The sequence below is a fragment of the Antedon bifida genome, chromosome 9, assembly GCF_963402885.1.
Source record: "Antedon bifida chromosome 9, ecAntBifi1.1, whole genome shotgun sequence".
NCBI classification, from domain to species: Eukaryota; Metazoa; Echinodermata; class Crinoidea; order Comatulida; family Antedonidae; genus Antedon; species Antedon bifida.
The window spans coordinates 15,599,150-15,624,462 of NC_136234.1; the positions used below are offsets into that span (position 1 = coordinate 15,599,150).

The following is a 25,313-nucleotide window of genomic DNA, read 5'->3' on the forward strand; positions in this document are numbered from 1 at the left end:
TCAGCCTAAATTTGTGGGTGGGACTATACTAAAACATGGGATTATACTTGGTCACATACAGTAATTTAAAAATAAACTTTATAAATATAGAAACTACAGTATATACTTACAACTGCTACATTGACAAATTTCTCCATGACCTCAGCCCTTTGCTTTGGCGTGTGTCGACTTAGTACCATACATTGAATCCACATGGATAATCCGTTGAATAGGCCAACCGAACGTTCCAACTTTACGTTATCCTTCAGCTGACCGCTCAGGGCATAGCTTTTAAAATCACCAAACTAAAACAATAAAGACAAGGCGGATTAACATTAATATGAATATAGCACAGAGGTCAAAGGTTGAATAGTGGGATAAAGAGGGTATAGCAACATACTAGTTGGGGATAATAAGATGTTCATATTCCCAAAGTAACAATGCTTGAACATATATATTAAAAATATATATAAATCCAAAGGCAAATTACTGAAAAAATGACAATGCTGTGGGTATCAGTGGATGGATCTCAATGGAGATACAAAAAAAAAACAAAAAACGAAAAGCTAAATCAAAACGATAAAGTAAAACAGCCAGAAAAGTAAGCAGAGCTTTCGGGCAACACTAGCCCTACATATACATATGTCGTATATATAATAATATACATAAATGAGAAATCTATGCTTGGAAAATGTATATATACGTATACATATGTCGTATATATAATAATATAAATAAATGAGAAAATCTATGCTTGAAAAATGTATATATACGTATACATATGTCGTACATATAATAATATATACGATTGAGAAAATAGCTTGGAACTAAAACAAAAGGAATACTATTTTACTTTTTTAACATACTCTAGTTTTGTGCAACTGTATCTTTAAATAAGGTTTAAAGGGTCAACGATTCAGATTAACCAATCAACATTCTTGAGTACATACTCAATGTTTTATATTATCCAATCAAAATACATAATGGTTCTCATCCAAGTCATTATGTTATTGATAGCATCTATATTTGACGACTATCTATGTTGAATATATTTTTAGATTTAATTGGTAACATCTGACCTAAAATATATAATAATAGATTAAGTTTGCCAGTAGTAAGTCCCTCCAGCTCTAATTCCTCTTTTATTTTCAATTCAAATATAGAAAAGAAATTTATTTTTACCATTAAAAATAAAACAAAATGAATAGGTAGTTTAGAATCTAGCCTTGACTCACCTATCAACAGGTGATAGTACATACTGTATACAAGTTTTTAATAAGTGTGAGCTACTACCTCAGATAGGATAGGATTATATATGAGTGTGGGCTATTCCTCAGGGTGGACTTATACATGAGTGTGGGCTATTCCTCAGGATGGACTTATACATGAGTGTTGGCTATTTCTCAGGGTGGACTTATACATTAGTGTGGACTATTCCTCAGAGTGGACTTATACATGAGTGTGGGCTATTCCTCAGGGTGGACTTATATATGAGTGTGAGCTACTACCTCAGATTGGATTATAGAGTGTGGGCTATTCCTCAGGGTGGACTTATACATAAGTGTGGGCTATTCCTCAGGGTGGACTTATACATGAGTGTGGGCTATTCCTCAGGCTGGACTTATACTAGTGAGGGCTATTCCTCAGGAGAGACTTATACATGAGTGTGGGCTATTTCTAAGGGTGGACTTATACATAAGTGTGGGCTATTCCTCAGGGTGGACTTAGACATGAGTGTGGACTATTCCTCAGGGTGGACTTATACATGAGTGTGGGCTATTCCTCAGGGTAGACTTATACATGAGTGTGGGCTATTCCTCATGGTAGACTTATACATGAGTGTGGGCTATTCCTCAGGGTGGACTTATACATAAGTGTGGGCTATTCCTCAGGGTGGACTTAGACATGAGTGTGGACTATTCCTCAGGGTGGACTTATACATGAGTGTGGGCTATTCCTCAGGGTAGACTTATACATGAGTGTGGGCTATTCCTCATGGTAAACTTATACATGAGTGTGGGCTATTCCTCAGGGTGGACTTATATATGAGTGTGGGCTATTCCTCATGGTAGACTTATACATGAGTGTGGGCTATTCCTCAGGGTGGACTTATATATGAGTGTGGGCTATTCCTCAGGGTAGACTTATACATGAGTGTGGGCTATTCCTCATGGTAAACTTATACATGAGTGTGGGCTATTCCTCAGGGTGGACTTATACATGAGTGTGGGCTATTCCTCATGGTAGACTTATATATGAGTGTGGGCTATTCCTCAGGATGGACTTATACATGAGTGTGGGCTATTCCTCAGGATGGACTTATACATGAGTGTGGGCTATTCCTCAGGATGGACTGATACACAAGTGTGGGATATTCCTCAAGGTGGACTTATACAGAAGTGTGGGGCTATTCCTCAGGGTGGACTTTTATACACAAAAGAGGGCTATCCTCAGGGTGGACTTATACACAAGTGTGGGCTATTCCTCAGGGTGGACTTTTATACACAAAAGAGGGCTATCCTCAGGGTGGACTTATACACGAGTGTGGGCTAATACCTCCGTATAATAATACCTACTGTATACATTAATATAGTAGTAATAGTTTATGTTACATTAATGAATTCAATTAATTCCATTGAACAAATATTTATGTTTTTATTTCCTATCCATATAAAAATCTTTTATTAATTAATTACCACTCTTTTAATTTAATTCAACTATATTGTAAAAATATAGTTTATATATATCACTAAATAATTTAAAATATCTTACCAAATTATCCTATAAAATTATAATTATTACAAATGTTCAAGTTACGGATATTCTACTTATTTTGGAACAACGATCAAACAAGTCAAAAATGCAAAATGGCTATAAATGAATAAACATCAGAAGTGATAAAACTTATTATTAATTAACAAGCTATGCTCAAACATGTTTTTACAGCATTCGCCACAATCCAAGTATACGCTGATCTGATGCTGAACTTGGCAATCATGTTCTCGATGGTGATCAGTCACGCGTGAAGTGTGATCGTTTAATTAAATGCACGCTGAAGAGAACCGACATGTACTTAAGAGTCTGCAAACACTTTAAGTGACTGCCATTGTTAAGTCAAGGAATTACGATGCATTGTTATATTCATCTTGGATTGCGAAACGGAAATAATAACAGTAATAATAATAATAATTTATAAATAGAGGGAAAATGAGCGGTATGAAAATAGAGAGAGATTATAATATTATACAAATAATGAATGTTTATGAGTCTAAATGTAATAGTAGTTCAAACATATCCATATTAGATAAATCATGTATGATTTCACCAAACTTTCGAGTTAAAATCACGATTGTGAGGCATTTGATAAATAGGCAAATTTCTTTAAAATGTCTTGACATGTTTCGAGAAAATAATAATATCAATATTAGAGCGAAAATCTGTAAAGGAATACATTTTGAATTCTATTGCTCAAATTATGTCTCCTAAAGTGGTCACATACAATGTTTTAAAATCGGAAGGTTCTTTGTACGAAATATATTCAATTATGAAATGCAGGTGCATTTTTATTCTTTGAATACTTCCAGTTCAGTTTCCCGGCAAAACTGAAAAACTGAATGTAATACACATACACTTAAATCCATATCTGTATTGAACATACATAACACTATTCTGTACACTTACATTTAAACGCCGAAATACTTTGTACTCAAGAAAAGTAAGATGATCAGCTAATTCTGTTGGCTCTAAATGATTGAAGACTAAAGATACTTTGCGGTTCCTTCCACGGAGAGGGTTCCGTACAGATACGACACGCATCCAGTCATATGATGGTCTAAAAAAAGTCAGAAAATGTAGTTTTACTGCATTAGAAAGTGAGATGGTACAAGCGATGAAATTAGATTTAGCACCATTTTCACTTGGACTCAATGCAAGGACATAAAGGAATTTGACCAATCACAACACGATGGATCATCTGAACTGTCGCTTGTGATTGGTCAACTCACTTGCATTGTGCCTACATCATTGCATTGCAATCTATCTTGCACTGTGTATATCTTTGCTTTTATTTTCTGTGGGACATATAACTTTCGTTGGAAGATTTTATTCTCACTTTACACATCATTCTGAATGATATTCATGTTAACAAACAAGAATGTTATTCAAAAACTTACAAATTGGAAACATCGACAATAGTTATAAGTTGTGAATTTCCATCTTCGTGTAGGAGTGTTTGAAATTCTTGCAGTACACCGTATAATTTCTTGTCTAAATCAAAATGAACAGGCCAGTTCATTATCCAATACCTGAAGAACAGAATGTCATAGTGTTTAGTACGTGTTATGTTTGCAGGTTTAGCGAGGCTATTAAAGTCATTATGTGAAAAAGACAGGTTGAAATCACTAATACAGGAGAGCAACATATTTTTATTTTTCATTTTAGTAACTTTATTGTGGCAAGGGTTGAGAAAAGAGTACAAAGGCTTCTGTCGTCGATTACGGATTTATAATAAGTTAATTGTTAATGACTTTAAAATTCCTCCAACTTTCACATAAAAATGAAATTTCTAATATCTGCAGCTGGTGTGAAGAACAGCTTGTTGCCTGATTTTCGCTCCTAAAAATTTGGTACATCATTGGGTAATAATTAGTGGTCGAAAAATGAAAAATACAGTTAATGAGATAAAAAGAAACAACAGCTTTAAAGTTAAAATTAAAAAGTAAGTGTTAGTTAAATGGTCCCCAACTTGTGTGATCTATTGAGAGTTTTTGCAAAAACACCACACCACTTTAAACCTGTTATTTCCACAAACAATTTTGTTTCAGGGGCGGTCACATGACTATTTTAAGGGGGTTGTCCAAAGAGTCCAGGGCTGTAGACACTGAGTAGGCCTATTTTACGATACAGTCTGCCAATTGACAAATTCTCTTCCAGCCCTGGACGTTATAATGTTATATGGATATTGTATACTGTACGATGAATGGGATCTAAATTTCAATTTAGTGGCAGAAAAAACATTTAGTATGAAATTACCCCCCTGTGTTTACACACTATTTTAATCAGGGAGTTGTTTCTAATATAATAACCAATTATTTTCCTGCTCTAAAAATCTCATTTTAATATCGTATTTAGAACTTTAGTGTTGGTTTCTGGGTTAATACTTTTTCAAGGGAAAATCCACACCCATTGCTTAAGAGATTACCATAAATTGATATAGAAGATGGAAGCATATGTACTGTATTTATGTTAAAACAAATATTATTTAATTTAATCTTATCAAGGGTAACTTGATAAAATCAAGTACATTTAGATATAGATAGAATTTATATGAATATTCCATATCAATTAATGTTTCTATCAATCAACAATTGAATATAAAAAATAATCAACTAAATTAATTACTTTTATTGGTTATATTATTGAATTTGAAAGAGAAGTTAATAAAAAATGTATATTTAATATATATCATCGATGAATCTAGAAAACATACGTTTGGATGGTGAAAGGCAGGAGAACACCTTTGACTATGACGCCAAGGGGAGAAAATTACCATTTTTATCCTATGTATTAGGCATGCATCAGATTTAGCTGTAACTTACAAAATGCCAAAGTTACAAAAGATTGGCTTATAAATAATTAGTGTAGAGCAGTGTCAGTTTTCCAGGGCAGTATTAGAAAAACCTTGCACCTGAGGAACCATAAATGCATACTTTACAAAATTGTCACTTATTCTCTTTCTTCTTTTTGTTTCTTTTATTCTAAATGTAATAATAGTGCCCTTGCAAAATAATTTTTTTTCAGTACAGCCCTCTCAATAACATTAATCATTGCATTAAATTGATGATGTCATAATTTGATTATACTAATTAATTTGCATAACGTAGACAATGGAAATAGAATGACTAAAACCAATCTATTTATGGACTATTTTGTTCTATGAATATATGCATGCATGTTTTACAATAGAAAAAACTAATCAGAAAATAATTTGTCATCAATTAGGTCGAGACTAGAGTCATTGAAATGAATACAGATTATCCCATTAGCAAACTACTTCCATTTGATTAACCTATTACGATCAATCTCTAACTTCTAATATTATCGACCATCCTACAGTTAAAAAAAATGAAGTATGTGTATATTATGTACAGTATGTAATAAGGCAGATTGAATGCAATATTGATTTAAATAAAAATAGTAGCAAATAAAAATTATTTATTATGATATTTTATACAATTACATTGGGACGAGTGATGAGTAAAATAGCAGGTTTTTTTTTATGTCTGACGCAGTGTGTTTCATTTAGTATGACAGGCCTATGTAAACTAACTTATCACCATAACAAGGTGCAATGGAAATCCTGAACACAGAAAGCTTGCAAATCACAATCGGACGTTTTTTAGAGTCCCAAAATCACTCGGATTTTATAAACGATTATTAGAAAATAACACAATTTATTTGTTACATTTTTCATCCTATCGTTGATTTGATTACACCATAACGACCATTCATCGTTCATTCTGAACCCAATTCTTTGTGTACCTCCTCTAACGCAGCAGACATATATATATATAAATGAGGGCGTATCAATTTGATCTCTGGTGCGCGTGCGTACAATTGAGGGACTAGTGCTGTTCCGTCGAGAATGTTAGAGAGTCGCTATCCAATCGGGTTTGCACATTACCATGTATTAACTAACCATTATTCCCAGTGGTCTAATGGTTAGGACATCTGCATATCAAGCAGAAGGTTCCGGGTTCGAATCCCGATTGGGTCGACTTTTTCTAATTCTCACAGATTTCCTCATCTTTATCGTTTCAAATTAATTAATTAAATTTCAGTATATCACCGGGCGGTTTAGAATTACTGTTCTATGCCTAATGTCTTTATATCATTGTAATTTTTTCAGTAATTTGCCTTTGGATTTATATATATGTATATATAAATTATTAGTATATATAATGTTGAATTAAATTAATATGTATATATATATTATAGTAGTTTATACCTTATAGCATGACATATCCTTCTTCTGTAACTAAAAGCCTGACAATCTTCAAACGTTGCATTATGCATACATGTCGACTTGTTACACTGACTTTTATTGCTGGATTGATACGTAAGAAAGATTAAAGAAAAGACAAACAAAATACTGATAAGTTTGAAATATTAATGTCATACCATAACGCCCTGTTCTAAAACCTTTTGTGAGTTAAAGGCTTTATTTCATCATAGGTTATATAAATTGCACATTTTTTAGAAAAATTGAAATTTGTTTTATAAAACCCTAGTACTACACATTATGTACAACACCAACAATCCTCTCAGCTTTCGCCATTATTAGAAAAAAAAATTAGAATTTGTTCTGTGCGTTGGTTTATGTAAAAGTATTGTATCTCTTCGGAGATCTGACTGCATAAATAAATATACTGAAAGATGCGGGTGGTTTAGAATTTCTTCTGTGCCTGTTGATTTGTGAGAAAAAACTAATCAATTTCATTTAAGGTTTTGGGTGCCGCTATAATTTTCTGCATCATTTTACAATATTATATTCCAAAATGAATATTAAGACACAGATAGGAGACACTGCTTTTAAAATACTCTATAGGCCCATGTTGGTTCTTTTGAGCACACCAGTGCAATAGCAAATCTATAGTAATTTCAATTCAATTAAATTCCAACTAAAACTACTTTTATTAAATATCTTTGAAAGCTAGATTACATATATCACAACAACACGTGCACTAATGGTTTTTACTCGGGGGCTTGTATAGAAAATAATACATTTATATTTCATTTTCACGAACTTCTCAGAATATTTGATCGATATGTGGGTGGTGTGACAGAGTAGAATTTCAATTGTTGGTAATAGATCTAAAATTTAGATTAATAAAAGGTATTTTGAATTTGATTTAAACATTACAAATGTACATAATCGTACCCTAAACTGACTGTAGGATCCTGAAGACGAAACAAGTTTTTCATTAAATTTATCATTTTAAAAATCAAACAATTATTTATATACTGTACCTAAAAGCTGTGTCTACACTATCAAACTAATTTGACAAAAAAGTGGTAGTGAATGCCTAAATATGGTAGTGATATGACATCATCATGTCCATTATATGGGCACATCTCATTTTATATGTTACAAAAAAATGTGATGTGGCCATATATGGACACGATGTCATATCACTACCATATTTGGGCAAATCACACTTTTTTGTCAAACTAGTTTAATAATGTAGACAGAGCTTTACAGATATGAGTTATATACCATACCAGGCATCCCTTTGAACACAAAGTTGGGATGGGCTTATACAGTACATCAGAATGACCAAGAACTGAAATCGAATGGCTCATTTTGCAGAAAAATTATCAAAATGAAATGAACCCACGACTTCCAGATCACTAGTCTGGGCTTTGCGCTGATGGCTAGGGGTTAGATTCGAGCCCAAGTAAATAGTTACAAACAATTACAATTTCAAAAAGGATATAATTGAAGAAACTGAGTGGCAAGTTCTTCTGATAGCATAAACCACTCATGCATTAAAAAAAGTACACGTGGGAATGAGGATTCCTCGATAACTTGCCCTGCGTCATCTGAAAAATACAACAAAATAAACAAATTAAAGATGTATTTTCCCCTGAAAAATAATTTTTTGTTGTTGAATATGCCATTTTAATGTCACCTAATAGTTATCCACTTTGAGCAAAAATTAGATCGAAAAAAAAAAATGTATTTACCTAAAAAATGTATTTTAAAGCAAAAAATAGTCAAATTGGCTGTCAGACAATGGGTTTTTGTTTGAATTTAACCATTTATTTTGTCATTTAATAAAGTGAAAACATTTTTTTTTTTCGTTTATTTTTTTCTATGAAAGTGATTAACTTGATTAAAACTACAAAATAAGCTATTAAAAATCTGCTTCAATTAATCTTCATTTTTCATGTTTTTGGGGGACAATACATCTTTTGGCATCAAGTATATCATTATTCAGTTTTTTTACAAATAAATTGCTAAATAAAATTTTAGTTCAATGAATCAACATCACATCCTGTACATACAGTATATGATCAATTTTCTTTGAAATAAAAATAAATTAACCCTAAACCCAAAGAATTGATATTATTAAGCATTATTTCAAGAATTCCATTGTATATGTAATTTAAAATTTGTCCTGATTTCTTGCTAAATTGGGGTAATTTATTTACATAGTTATTAACAAGCTATTATTATTCCCATCAGAAACAGGTTATAAATTAATGTAGTGAGAGAATGAGGATTTGTCACATGAATATTGAGTGTTTTTTAATACATTTTTGTATACACTATCAAAAAAATGTGATGTGCCCATATATGGACATGATGATGTATTATCACTATCATATTCGGCATATTTATTTTTTTATTTATTTATTTATTCTTTCTTTATTCTGCAGGCACTCTCAGTACTAGTGCATTGATTTTCAAAGTGGTACAGTAATTGGAAATATCATAACAAACATAAGTAAAGAAAAAGAGTAATCAAAATAATAGAGAAAATATACATTAAAAATAGAAATCAATTTTAGAAAAAAAAAACTTAGTTTAAATGTTGTGTATTAATTGTATTTTGGAATGAAGTTATTGACATATTTTTAAAGTTAATTTTTAATTCATATCACTTCTATATTAGGGCACATCATATTTTTGTTGTCAAACTAGTTTGATAGTGTAGACAGAGCTTTATGGAATTTTTAAATGAACATAAATGCCTGAACAGCCATTGCGTATGTGTCAACTGTATGAAAATGCACTCATGTTAACATCGCCAAACCTCTTTATCAATCTAACCAGCAATCATCCATTAATTCATTTGACCTAGACTAATCTAATCTAAGCATTTTTTCTGTAAACACTAACCGTGCTACAGTAGTATTACAATGTTACATACATGAAAAGAATCAATATAATTATTATGTTATTTTAAGAACCAACATAAAATGTTGAGAAGCTCATGCAAGTAATAATGAATAATAATTATTTGTCATCGTCAAATCCAGGGGGCCAATGGGCTTATGATTATCCCAACAATTTTTAACAAGGTATTTGCCCTTTTTTTGGAGAGTATAAAATGCACTTTTGTTAATTTATTATATGTGTTTAAGTTTAGCCATTTTTGTTTATACTTATTAATATCACTAGTCGTTGGTTGTAACATGGTTGTATACCTCCATGGTTGTAATAAGTCTTTTAATGATGCTTGTTTTTTGTTGAATGTTACTGTTATTTTATAAAGCGAAATCATTATTTTTGTTCATTTATTGGGGGGAAAAATTAAAAGCTTTATTTTATTCATCTATATTTTTCATGTTTTGGGGGACAATACATCGTAAAATATCAAATTTACATGGCATTCTATATACACTTTATAAATCTGAATACGTAAAACAGATTTGTAATATTTCATCCTGCATAGATATGTTGAATAAATACATAAATGAATAAATCATATCGATTGCTTATCAAAACAAATTAGAACATTTTATTCATACTATAGTACTTATTATGAAGGTTAAGATATATCTAACCTATTGACAATAATTCATATAAGCCTTTAGGTTTAAAATAAATCGTTAATAATTATTGTATGTAGAGTGATGAGGCCTGTATTAAGGTTTACCGTATATTTGTTAATTTCAACCAGTGTATATTAAGGTTGGAATTAATTCAAGGTTTTGGAGTCCTTACACTCTACTGGTGTATGCAATGGGAAAAGGCACTCCTAAGAGACCCTCCAACGCTGGGTAATTGGGCTCCTCATGCTCTGGGCCCCAGCGTTTAGCCAGTGAGGATAAATATATATTCGCTTAGTGGGAAACAGGATTTGATTCCCTTGTCTCCGCCTTGTCAGAGTCAACAACTTACCGAAACATTCTACACAGAGCTCAGCTAACTTATCAATGGCAGCAACTTTGACAGACAAACCAGGAAAGAGTACCTTATCCTCTTCCATAGACTCACTGTATGTAGATGATGTTGACAGCTTCTTCCGCCTCGTTATCATGCTATCCAGTGTCATGCTCCCTGTTGGATAATTTAAACAATAAATTAATTGAGATATTTCAACTCAGTAACTCACTACTAATTTCTATTTTTTCCAATTATAGAGAAATTATGTTTGAACTATGGATTAGGACAACAAATGTAATATATCTAGAAAAAAATCATGGAATAACCTTTTAAAAACAACAGACATCTTACCCCTACCCTCCACCCCCTATCCGACCCTCCGCACCCACTCTACAATTGATTGATTACCTGAACCAACCTAAGTAGGTAATGGACAGTTGGACAGTTGAACCCTCCACCAAAGAAACACCTGTACTGTTAGTGAACACGGGGGATCAATATGTGTTTTATAGGCCTACAGACGATACCTTAAAGGGTCCCACAGGTGTCCATTTAAACGGAGCTCTACTGTATTTAATAATATAACAATAATATTGTGTGTATAATTATATTAATGGTACAATGTAAATAAGAAACAAATATTATAAATAGGTAAATTATCAGAGCTGTCTGGTTTTGTTTTTCAGTTTAAAGCTTTCAGTTTCAAACCTGATTCATGTCATTACATGGATAATAAGCTTTCAACTAATTGCCATATGAAGCTAAAGTAGCAGTCTACACCATCAATATCAATCATATTATAAAACTAGTTTTTAAAAAGAGAGCAAGTAAAATATTCCTGAATGAATTTAAAAGAAGGTAGCCAGTACAGTTATGCTAGCTAAATATACAATTTTAACAGGCGCGAAATTTCGCAAATAGTAATGCAAAAGATAGGACATAAAATTACAGTAAGCTAAGCACTTCATTTCACCATTTTTAGGCCCTGAGACCTCCCCATTTCAAAATCCTGGATCTGCCATTTTTTATTTCCTGAATCGCAACCGCTTTTGACCCACCTGTTCAAGATTTTGTTTACAAAAATATAATGTATGATTAGTATAGTATCTATTAACAAAACATGTAAAAAAGTATGGTTGTATATTGGGAAAATCCCAATTCTCAAGTATATAGTAAGTAATCCCACCCTATAAATTATGTTAAATTCAGACAATTAATTATAATGCACCACAGCCAACTTTGGTACTATGCTCACCCATTTGGTTGTATAGTTTAAATAATTCTTTTAACTAATACCATTTTCACAGCAAGTTGGAACCAGGTTTGCATAGTGTGAAGACAATTTTCTGGAAAATCACGAGATGCTTTGAGTTGTTCCTGCACAATTGCGCTGCTAGTATTAAACTGAATCATAGTAATCATTACTGTAGCACCCAACTATCACTATGTGTATGGTTGTATGAAAATGTGTAATAAAGATCAAACTATGTTACACATTTTTTTTAATATCTTGTACATAATTTAGTTTAAGTTTCCTTGTACTGTACATAGGCCTATTGTTAAATCATTTTTTTTCCTCTAACTTTTATTTTACTTACTGTACTCTGGACGCGCCTTCATTCAAGAAGTGTGCCACTGTTTTAAAAGTGTAGCTTCCAAATAAATTATTATTCTTGTTACAAATTATGCAGATGTTATGTGTAAACGGTATTAATGTACAGTACATATACTGTATATTTAAACCCTGATTCTGACTCAGAAGTACTATTTCATGTCAAACAGAATTAAACTGTCAATGAACCCATTTAGATTAATTAAAATTGTGATGACGGTGAACAACACATTCATTTCTGTCACATACTAAAAAAAAAACAAAACTGCTAGTTTGATATCAGTTTGATAAATCAAAAAACATTAATTACATAAATGATTATTTCTAAAAGCAAAGGGCACAAAGCGGTCAAACAGTAATGTAGGTGGCCTAAAGGTTTATAACAAGATCTGTGGTTAAGTGGGTATTAGATAGCTATCAGTCTGTGGTATGAAATATGTAAGGTCTTCATTTTTGTTTTTCCATACTGTTTGATCCAAAATGACCAGAGTAATAATGTTTACAAAAGTGCATTGAAGAGCCTGTTTATATAATGAACTATCAATATTATTATTGAATACTGTATTTCTTACCCTATGTCAAAATGTTTTATCATACTTAAATACCCCTTCCCTACGTTTTTTAGATCTAATTTAAGATCACAAACTATATTTAATGTAAAAATAATACTATATGGTTCTATTGCGATAATTTTTTCGTTTTTAAACGGTTAAAAATGTGAAAAATATGTCGATTCTAATCATTATAGCGGCCCGCTATAAATCCCAAAATGCATTGCGCGCAGATTGATATTTTTGTTTTTCTTCTGTAATTCACCCACTTTTCGATCGATTATGAGGCCAAAACAAATGGAAGACTCTTTTCAGTGAAAATACCGGATACCGATCAACGCAGCAACTATACAACGTCAGGCTAGTTACCGATATTTACCAGCTACTGTAGGCCTACAAAACTAAGCCTAGCTAGTCTAGGCCTAAAGACCGTCCACGAGACATTGTTTCTCACTTTTTATCATAATTTACCACAAAACGTACATTTAAGACAAGGAATGACCTGGTTTAATGTTTTTACAGTAATATATATGTATTATTTTTACAAAACGTCACAAATTGTAAGGAAGGGGTCTTTAATATTATAAACGGTTAATATATAATGAGTCAATTAAGTGTTTCAGCCAAATTAATTTAATGTATTGATGACACAGGTACGGTACTTCTTTTCAAAGACATATTCATTTATTAATTCACTTCACTTTATTTCAGACTTTATATCCATAGAAACATTACATACGAAGTTGATCCACAAAATCAATGCTCGTTGGCAATGCTTCCATACTGTACATTAATCAGAAACTCCACGGATGCTTTGCATCATTCTGTTGAAACCGACTATTAGTTCCATTAGGAGAAAAACTATTTTGGATATTTTTTTTTTATTAATATATCCCCTATTCTATTCCTTAAAGATGTATTGTCTCCCAAAAACATGAAAAATAAAGATTAATAAAATCAGATTTTGAATAGATTATTTTGTAGTTTTAATCAAGTTAATCACTTTCGTAGAAAAAAAAACTAATGTTTTTTATAAAATGACAAAATAAATGGTTAAATTCAACCAAAAACTCATTGGCAGTCAATGTGACAACTGTTTGCTTTAAAATTACACTTTTTTAGATTTAAATACCTTTTTTAACTATTAAGTGACATTAAAATGGCATATTCAACAAAAACAAATTGTAAGAATTATTTTCTCAGGGGTACAATACATCTTTAATAGGTTACTGTATATGTATAATTAATTGTGAAGAAAATAATGAAACCAGTACTATACATTTGTTGCTTTGTGTTTCAATCATATTATAATGCTATAATCCTATCTTACATAGATAAATAGTAAAGCAAATACATAAACCATTATTATTATCATGTTGTGTCGTTCCGCAGAAGAGCTCACAAAAGTAAAGCCATTAGCCTATAACGGCGCGCTTGTGACGTGTTGCAGTGGGTAGTCACTTTAAGTGTAGAATCCTATTTTAATACATCGTAGAGGTTGGCACGTGGCCAGAAACATACCTGGGAATATCGACTGTTGCGTAAAATGGTTATTATGAAAACGTTGGTTATGACGTAGCTGATTTACCATGTGCTACGTAACGACACTGAAAAAATATATCTTAATTATTTCAATAGTGCAAAGCAATATGGTTTATCTTGGATTACTTACACATTGATTTGTACATTCATATTTAATTCCTATTCGTAATTGACATATTAATCATTTGAAAATTTAATTGTAACTTTAACGGTGGCATACAGACAATCAAAAAAAAAAATGATGCGAGGGAGATAAAGTTAGACAAAAAAAATAATAATAATACTATTAAAATAACGGTACTATAAAATTTGACATTGTTAACATTCATGTGTACACTATCTATATAATATAAATCCAAAGGCAAATTACTGAAAATAATGACAATGTTGTGGGTATCAGTGGCTGGATCTCAATGGAGATACAAAATAAAATAAGCAAAAAGCTAAATCAAAACGATAAAGTAAAACAGCCAGAAAAAGTAGCAGTATATAAAGTAGTAGTATATATAATATATATCTTCACTGAGATCCAGGCACTGATACCCACAGCATTGTCATTTTTTCATTAATTTGTATTTGGATTTAATATGTAAATACTGCCACAGTTTCAGTTGTGTTTTACTACCTTGTTTAATATGCCAAATAAATGAAATCGAAACTTTTCCCTGAAACCAGATTCTGTAAACCGGAAACTCTCAAAAGGAGAATTTGTTATGGTCCAATGGTTCTAAATTTGTTATTATAATTAAAATTCTGATTATAATCAGATTGCGGATAACCAGACAAATTTGCCAACATTATGGACAAGATCAAGGGTGTCTAAGGGCCTGTTCAGACCTACGGAGTTATACTTTCGTTCGTTACAGCAGCTCAAGATAATAGATCAGTGAACGACGCTTACAATACGGAAGTCATGCATCAATGATATTGACCTCTAACCAATCAAATTTACTCCGGCATACCAGATGCTTGCCCAATTCGGTACGCTTACGATGCTACTTATAATGTGACATTGCTTGCGATACGAAAGCATGACTCCATGGATCTGAACATACCCTAATTTTGGGAGATTTAACTGTATTTAACACTATAATCTAGTGGTAATAATCTCCTCTTTTTCGAGAATTTTGTATAATTAAAAACAGCTAAAATACCTTAAAAACACAGAAACCATACAACAAATTATCATACCTGATGTCATAATTGAGTTATTCCAACATATTTTGCTATATTATGATATAATGTACTGAGGCAATTAACAGAGATGAACTAATATTATTATGCACTAACTGTATATACTTAGACAAACCACAAAGATTGAACAGATGGTAGAATGAAGAAAATGATGAATAGGGTGAAATAACTAATCCATTGAGTGGCAATACAGGATTTAACAACACCAACGTGATATAATACCGGGGGAAAATGAAAAATGTTAGTACTACTAGTATCTAATTAAAAATCAAAATAGTGCGCGAACGACAATGTCGCAGGCAACCAGTAGCTTTTACTCAAGCGATTTTGACCCTGATTGACCTATTGTATCAACCTTTTACACGTCTCTGGTTATTAGGTCCTATTGTTTCTGCTGCAAAAAGATAACCGGTTATTAACCGTGTGAATAAATTAATCCTAAATCCTTGGTTGCAGAAACAGGACAAATTTTCAGTAACTGGTTAAAAATTCGGAATTTGAATGCCATTTAACCGGATATTTCAGCGCAACTTTTAGCTGAAACGCAAAATAACGGTTATTTGATTGACAGCCGCTGACCTTGAGTCAACTACAGTGCAGCAACGTTTGAATTGACCGCCATATCCCTATTTGCTCTGTCGATATACAAATTATATTAACGGTTAATTTCAGCGCTAAACAGACCCTTACCCTCTGTACCACCCAACACTCCATATCACCTATCCAAACTGCTTCTGTGTATAATACAGTAGTACTAGTAGTAGTATAATAGTGTACAGTATCAACGATTTTCATTTCAGAATATTTTAATTAGTCGTATACAGTACAGAGCTAAATTATGAACAATATTGTTATAGAAATTACATCAGAGACAATGGAATAAATAGCTGTACTTGTATTATAATATTATAAACAATCATGTGATTGTGGTGTTAAAAAATAACAGAACTACGTTTACTTTCAAATATTGTATCACAAAGCTATAACAATTAATTACACAATGAAACACGTCTAATGCACAATATGAAACATCTGAGTAAAATAAACATACCTGGCTCTAGCAGAAAAACAGACTCGGAATTCATTAGCAAAATATTTGTATTAATTTCCAGTTTCAACGATAATAGTTTATAGCTTTAGCTCGCTAGCATGTTCTCTACTCACTGTTAGCCACCACATAAATGAGGAGAAACTGGCATTTAACAGATCTGATAGTGGTCGTCTCGTGACGATGAAGCAATTAGTTCAACTGAGCTGTTATAAGAGCTGCTTATACTATTGTACAGGTATGCTGTATGTCTGTTTCAGCTTCCCGGATTTAACTTTGTCACTCTATACTTCTTTAATTCCTTTAGTAAATATTATACGACCGGTTTATTTACATGTCGTCCCTGTAATTTGTAAAATTATTATAATCTTGTATAGTAATTAATTTCAATTATTGATGATGTAAATGTTGATGTACATTTCATAAATCAGTACTGCATTATCATAATCATTGTTACTATTATCATCATTGTTATTATTAGATAAATGCGCGGCAATGTTATTTGATAAAAATATACAATATACAGTTATTAATTATTAATTTAAAGATGTATTGTCCCCACAAAACATGAAAAATGAATATTAATAAAATCAAACTTTGAATAGGCAATTTCATAGTTTTAATAAAGGTAATCAATTCCCGTAGAAAAAAAAACAGAAAAAAAGTAATGTTTTTATTTATAAAAAGACAAAATAAACGGTTAAATTCAACCAAAAACCAATTGTCTGACAGACAATTTGATAATTTTTTGTTTTGAATTACAATTTTTTTCAGGTAAATATATTTTTTTTTCCGATCATATTTTTTGACAAAGTGAATAATATTAAAATTACATAGTCAAAAAAATTTAGAAAAATTATTTTTTCTAGGAATATAATAATAAAAAAGGTAAAAAGTCTACTCCCATTGAATACAAATATGATTCAATGGTATATTAAAATATTAGTAAATTGCTTTGTTTTGTACAGGCTAGGGCTACACAATTTACAAACATATTATCACTTAAACTTATTAATATTTTTTTACAAAAATTTGAAGTCATCAATCAATTTCCTTTAAATTAAAAACATAATTAAATTTATTGTTAACCTGAATGAAAAACAATCTTATACTAGAATGAAGAATAGGTAACAGGTCAAGAATTAAAAATATATTTAATGATTGTGTTATGTTAAAGTAGTTGAATACAATGTTCACACACATTGCTATTTGCCAAGTGAAAATACTAATTAAACAAGTAAACATTGTCTTGATTTATCTAAATACAGACTAACTCAATAACAATATTTGACTGATTCTCAAGAGGGCAGTAATCACTGTATATATTATGTCTATGATCATACTTGTTTTAGATGGTATAGAATGTTGCAGTAAGTTTAGGTGCTCAATATACAGTCTACCTACCAACAATTGTTTAATTCAGACTCGTTTCACCAATGAATATATTTCCAGAGACAATTCCCCCAGCATACAGCATACAGTAACATTGAGTTAATATTACTGTACGGTTAGTTAATAGTACCCTGTCTTAAATTTCTTCTACATATAATCTAAAGCTCTGTTTACACTATCAAACTAGAGTGAAAAGAAAAGTGTGATGTGTCCAAATATGGTGGTGATGTGCCCAAATATGCTAGTGATATGACATCATCATGTCCATATGGGCACATCACATTTTTTTGTCACATAAAGTTTGATAGTGTAGACAGATCTTAAATCTTTCCATCGAGTTAACTTTAATTTATTTACATTATTGTGTCATTTTCCAGTAAAATAATTATTTAAGTAACAACCCCTATCAAAGATTTCACTTAATACGGGGTGTCCGCTGAATAGGGTTTCAAGGCTACAATATTAATCTTTTCAACCCTCATTCATTTCACAGGAAAGTTTTTCCTTAAACCACTAGTCCTCTAGGCTAAGCCCAGCCATAAACTTTCCACAACTTCACAGGGCTGTAGCCGGTTGGTAAGGTTTCAACCTGACCGCTTATTCACAGAGGCCTTTGATAAACCAGAGATTTGTTCAATTTTCTTGCGAAAACCGCACCACTTTATTTCTTGTGGCTTCAGCATGATATTCGCCTTGATCACTCTTGAGTGGTATGTGCGCTATATAAATCCATATTATTATTATATTTTAAAACATAAACATATGTTCATACATATCTTTTCTTATAAACACATCATCTAGGCACTGGTTACTCACAGAAAATATTGACCTTGATGTATTTTGTGAGTGACTACGTACAAGTCAATCTGTCAAAAGCTAGTTGAATGATTCATTCAGTAATTTCTACTAGGATTCAATTGACCCATTAATTAGCACTATCAGACTTGTTCAGTCTGCCCTTCTAACACTACGTCATGAAAAAAAATATCGTGCCAACAAAGCCAACCAACCCTGTATAGAATGAGTACAAGGTATCATGCTTGGCCTTCTTCTACTGTAGTCTATCAGATCTAACGCCTATGACAGAAATCGGGCCAAATGCCAATGATGTACACCTGTAAAGAAACGTAGCACGCAGCAGTCTGCCCTTCTAGTATGTCTCGACAGTCCAATTGTTTGTATAGAACTGCACACCTCATGTATTAGAGATGACTAGATACTATTAATGTAGCCACAGATGTCATGACAGATATAATCGGGCCAATGAAAATAAACATTTATCAAATAAAATTTTCTATAAAGATACGGGTGAAAATACAAGCAAAAAAATGTATTCTAAAAACATGACTCACAAATGTACTTAAATTTATTTGGAAATATGTAATAATGTGGATTTTTATTACAAATGAAAGAATATTAATATCTAGAATGTATACACGTTTAATAATGATACTATCTTTATTGTTTAGACAAAACTGGCGTCTGCCATATACCATCAATATCTTATCCACAACTGCAATGTTAAAACCAAAAATGTGGTAACTGTATTGCCAGTAAATAAATATTCTAAACTTGTTTTAATAATTAATTAATATATAATAAAACAATTTTATAGATTAATTAACATCTACGGCATGTTACATTATTTCCAGAAATAATAATATATTTATTTCCTCCAAAAAACATACAAATACAATAAATAAAAGCGACATTGAGGAGTGTGATCAGATAACTGAGGAACAAGTTCCTATTATTACTGTACCTAAAGGGAAGACTTGTAAAAATAAAGAGCGATACTAATACAGTATTGATTAAATGTATGTTTACATGAAGAAAATCAATAGTAAATAAATTATTGCGTTCAGTACATTATTTTTAGACAAGCCTGAGAAGAATGATATGAGTGATGGAGGATTTCTACAATAATAATATGATAGGTTTACTGGTTAATGCACGCCAGTAGATTACTAAATTTTACCCTCTTTCTTGTGCCTCCTATCCTATTAAATTTCAAAAGAAGTATTCATCAAATACCGGTTGTTTTATACAAAGATCACGTTGCAGCTAAAATTTGCTCCAAAAGCGTATTTGATGCCGGAATCAATTGGGGTTTTTAAAACAGAATCGGTTCTTTTTATGTGGACCTCTTTTCTCTTGGAAACAAAATAGCATTTTAAAATATGATGTTTAAAATCCGTATTCTGTTGCTCAGCAGAAACAGACTAAAATAAAACTTGCAGGCTGTTACTATTACTACTAACAATATAATAATAATAATATTTCAAACCAAAATAAATATATTTTCTAGCACTGTTTATACATATGTGTCAATTAAACAGGTATGGTTAGATATACCACTTGTTGGCTAACGGTGAGTGTCAAAAAGGAAATCCGTCAATTCAATGATCCTGTAGAGGTAACCAATTGTACATTCAAGCATGCTATTGTTACCAGTACATTTCTTTTTCAAATACTGTAAAGTGCAGTAGCCTACACTAACTAGTCTTGTAATTATGTATGCCTTATGAAAATGGACATATAATAAAGTAAATGTTGAACAATAAAATTGATTCTTACATCAAATTTGCTTTAGATCTAATTTCAATCAGAACCAGATGTAGGATTATACTTTTGTTTATTCGAATACATTCAAATTTAAATAATTCTAGTATTTTGAACACAGTTTGTATGAAAGAACTGGGGCTGAACCTAAGGTCATTTTTGTTTTGCTTTGCAAAATTACACAAACAAAATTATTTTGTTATGTATGAGTGTGACTTTATACCTGGATAAACATACAATAGCCCATGCTCTCCCACAGTTCCCGCAAGTAAACGACAGTGGTACATTGGGGATTGCCCATATGAGAGCATGGGGAGCAGATTAGTCCATTATTGCAAAGGGGTGTTCAAGAAACATCCTCTTGATAGCACAGGCTATTGTTGGTTTATCTGGGAAAGCTAGGCTAGGCATGAAATTGACTGATTGATATTACTGATAATATTTTTATCCATGATTCCCACAGCCTACAGTAGGAATGTAAATAATAACTTCTCTTCAATTAGCTTAAATGGTACACGCCGCTCTGTGAAATTGTTCTCAAGATGTCTTTGGATGATGAACCCTTCCAACTAAAATACACTATCTTATTAAATTAGTACATTTGCTACTGTACACTATTTGATTTTATTAGTACATGGTTAAATTAGGTAGTATACACTGACTTGGAATTAGTATGGGATTTTTTTTTACAGTTCATTTTCAATTAATCTCTCCTCCACCTGCACACACTTTTACTATGAGAAGCAGTCATATAGAAAACCGGAAAAAATACTTAAGGTAATAAATTGGCTTAAATACACTTGAACATGTCAACGTGTGTTTGCATAATTGGGTATTACTATAGGATAGGAGTAGAGACAATTTTAATTAAACTGTTAATTTATAATGCTACTTAAATACTAAAAAAACAATTGCTGTCTACCTTTTTTTTTTTTTTTGGCAATTTATCCCTTTTTTTTAATACAATGAAAATATTAAACTTTGTTTTTTCTCTCAAAGTATGTATACAATTAACTGTGTATTAATTATTATTATTAATATAAATTAATAAAGGTTTATTGAATTTTCAAAGTGTACGTTTGGCGTTGCACTACATTTAAGTAGAACCCAGAGTGGTGCAAACAACCCTCTTGTTTTAATTATTTCATTTTCTATAAAAAATTATAATGAATATAAGTATACCTTGAGTGTAAAAGCTGTCTTGTGTGCAGGGAATATTTTCGCAAATGTAGGATAGCCAAATGCTACGTAAACAATTTATCAATGCAATTTTTGTTTCTTACTCCAAATTCAGATTATTAGATGCGGTAAAATGGCTAATCAAAAATGTTTAATGAACATGTTCCCTAAGTCTGTATAATGGAGAAATCAGTTTAACATTGTATTAGTTCTATAGGTACAACTGGAAAATCAGGGTGAACCCCATAATGACATGTTTTTTTTACCCTTGAAATATACGTTTTTAGTAAGAATCTTATGCTTTTAATACTCTGAATATATTATGAAAGCAATTGGTACATTCACAGTCTAATTTGAATCCGTTGACCTGGAAACAATTTCAGATTTGGAGGAAATTAGAAATTGATGAGCTTTGCGAGTAATACCTGCTCATCAAGGATTCAGCTGTAGAAATCGTTCACCAATCAACTTACCTACAAGGATACATATATTTTAGATTGTTTCTCACTTTTTTTTTATTGATGACTTTAGTACATAATACAATATTATGCTCAAATCACTTTCGACTTCACAAAAAAATTCAATTTTTTAAATATGTATTGTCCCCCAAAAACATGAAAAATGAAGATTAATAAAATCAGACTTTAAATAGGCTATTTTGCAGTTTTAATAAAGTCATTCACTTCTATAAAAAAAAAACTAAAAAAATAATGATTTCACTTATAAAAAGGCAAAAGAAACGTTTAATTTTAATCAAAAACCATTGTCTGAGAGACAATTTAAGTTTTTTTTTTTCCCAGCCAGTTTTTGTTCAAAGTAGATAACTATTATGTGACATTAAAATGGCATATTAAAAAAAAAATGTTCAGGGAGACAACACATCTTTAAAAAAGATTGGGTGGTGAATGATGTATTAACAATGCTACAGTTAGTGAATATGATTATGACAGTAATTCTGGACTACCATTCCACTTTACTAAACGACCAACATTTCCACCTAAACTATGGACTTACAATATATTTTCATGTCAAAACTTGGTATTAAAGTTAAGTAGAAATCTTCCTCGAACAGTGTTTCAAAGAATGGTCACTAATTAGAAACAATTCAAATAGTACTAAAGCCAGGAATAAAAATTTGAATAATCCTACCCTCTAATTTAGGCTAAATTCAGACAAAGACTTTGAAATCCATTGTTTGAGTATAATCCCATCCCCAATTTTTTACTCAGGTCCCTGGGACAAATACCGTATAGTATGGATTTTGTAATTTGCCTAATTTTCTTTTTAAGGTTTTGATTACTAAACAAATGTCGTGGCATGTCGAACCATCTGTACCCCACACATTCTCCACTTTATTCCGTCACATCCTGGTCTGAACTGAAATCGACAGGAAACTACGTTGAACGAGATCTCATTCTCAGGGTCAACGTTTCATCACGATCTGCTTTGAGTAGAAACCTTTATTTAATCCTGGTAAAATATTGTAAATATTTAAAAAATATACAATAATATAAACAAAACCTCAAAACAATCATTGGATCAACTAAAAATAATTACTTAAAAGCAGTGATAATATGTTGGATACAGTATCTAAGTATGGATAATAAGCCATGTCCAATATGAGCACACACAAACCTTTTGTTGGCAACTAAAAAAAATGTTAGCATACATACTGTAAAATGAAATGATTTTTGTTGCTTTTTGCAAATGTGACAAAGTTTAAATATTAAAATCTACCAACTCTAAAAAATTAACTTTTTAATTTATATAAAAAACAGGATACTTTAATCAAATTGAACTTCCTGCATGAAAAACAAATGTTTGTCTCTCAGATATACTACTTTAAATAGCAAAACAATCTCCTGTCATTATTACCCAACCACTTCCAATATTCTCTTTGTTCTTTTATTGGAATTTTAAATTTAATTTTTAAACCATGCAAATTAAAAGCAATCAATATTAATCTTCAATTACCACCACTTTTCATAATTTCATAATGTATACACTTTGTTCAAACAAAGTTTGTTTTTTTTAAAGTACAGTAAAACAGTTTTTTAATATTCCCTAAATTTAATTTTTAAATCTTAAATTTTAAAATAGAATTACTGCTTTTCTACATTTAAAATCATACTGTTTACATGGTTGATTAAACCACGGAGGTAATGATTAAACCCACATACAAAGTTATTGTATCATATTTTTATGCCAGTTTTCTTTAATTAATTAATCATTTAGTATTGTCAAGTTTTTTCTTTACATTCTGTTCTGCAATTTTATTTTATTTAATTACAATATTTAAAACATAAAAAATATAAGTTTTTATCTATAGGTAAAAGTACAAAACAAAGGATTTTTTTTTACTTTTCTTTCAAATTGAAAACATATTTTGGAAGCAGATTTTCATTAAATCTGAAATGTATTCAAATTCAGCATTCATACAACATACGCAAACACAGAACAATATGTCAATTTAACTTTCAAATAATTTAATATATAAAGTTAAATTTTTACAAGTTCAAATATTGCAAAAATGAAAGTATTAAAATTATCAAAAACAAACACATTGCTACATACAATAAGAATCTTGACAAAGTAAATAAATTATAATATAAACTAAAAAACTGCAAGTTTGTACAGATTTAGTCTAGAGGGGTCAAAATGGGGTCAAACAGTGGTCAAACAGTGGTCAAGAGGGGTCAAAATGGCAAGTGACAACGTTGTCTAGTATTAGAATCTGCTTGGGACAGAGGTCAAAGAATTGAATTTTTTTTCTTTAAGACAATTCAAAGATCTTTAGTAACTAAACTAACCTTGCGCAATCTGCGCAAACCCAACCTACTTAACAACCCTGTCACAGTACTATAAATGTTCTTCTTTTTATATTAAAGACAAACTCTACAGCTCAGTATATAAATAATGATCAATTTGTCACTGTCAAAGTAACTTTATGTTTAAAACCATGTTTGTTGGTAATGTTATTCACAGGTTTTTTTTAGGAAATTAAGAAGGCTTTATTCTTGATTGAGTGAGACTATGTCATACTGGGTAATGATGAGGATTTGTAAGTATTTAACCTTTCATCTTTCAAACTCTCTCTAGTCTAGAACCTTAATATATTTTACTCAACAGATAAATAACATGGAAGAATTGTCAATTGGCTTTAAATGCCCATGGACATACCAGTAGCTGTGCTGGATTTTTTCCACCAAGTTCAAAGTTTATTTCTAGGCCTTTGTTCCATTCATCTATTTTAACTTTATAGGCCATAGTATATCACCTATAAAGTCTCATTTCGCACTAATATAGTAAGCTACTTATTTTCAAAATCCCCCCTCGCACAATGTTGGATATGATATTTTT

The 25,313-nt window shown here is 31.2% G+C and overlaps 1 protein-coding gene across 1 annotated transcript in view; it reads right to left on the bottom strand.

The window, feature by feature from the left end:
* The window catches only part of LOC144852838 (ras guanyl-releasing protein 3-like), a 47,521-nt gene extending 30,626 nt beyond the window's left edge, over nucleotides 1-16,895 (bottom strand). The window contains exons 1-7 of the mRNA XM_078710861.1: nucleotides 16,824-16,895; nucleotides 10,889-11,047; nucleotides 8,475-8,580; nucleotides 6,986-7,096; nucleotides 4,152-4,283; nucleotides 3,661-3,811; nucleotides 111-284 (exon numbers count right to left, since the gene is read on the bottom strand). Coding sequence (XP_078566987.1) covers nucleotides 111-284; nucleotides 3,661-3,811; nucleotides 4,152-4,283; nucleotides 6,986-7,096; nucleotides 8,475-8,580; nucleotides 10,889-11,047; nucleotides 16,824-16,857 — 867 coding nt within the window. The 5' untranslated portion in view covers nucleotides 16,858-16,895. The remainder of the gene's footprint in view (nucleotides 1-110; nucleotides 285-3,660; nucleotides 3,812-4,151; nucleotides 4,284-6,985; nucleotides 7,097-8,474; nucleotides 8,581-10,888; nucleotides 11,048-16,823) is intronic.
* Between the last annotated feature and the right edge of the window lie 8,418 nt (nucleotides 16,896-25,313).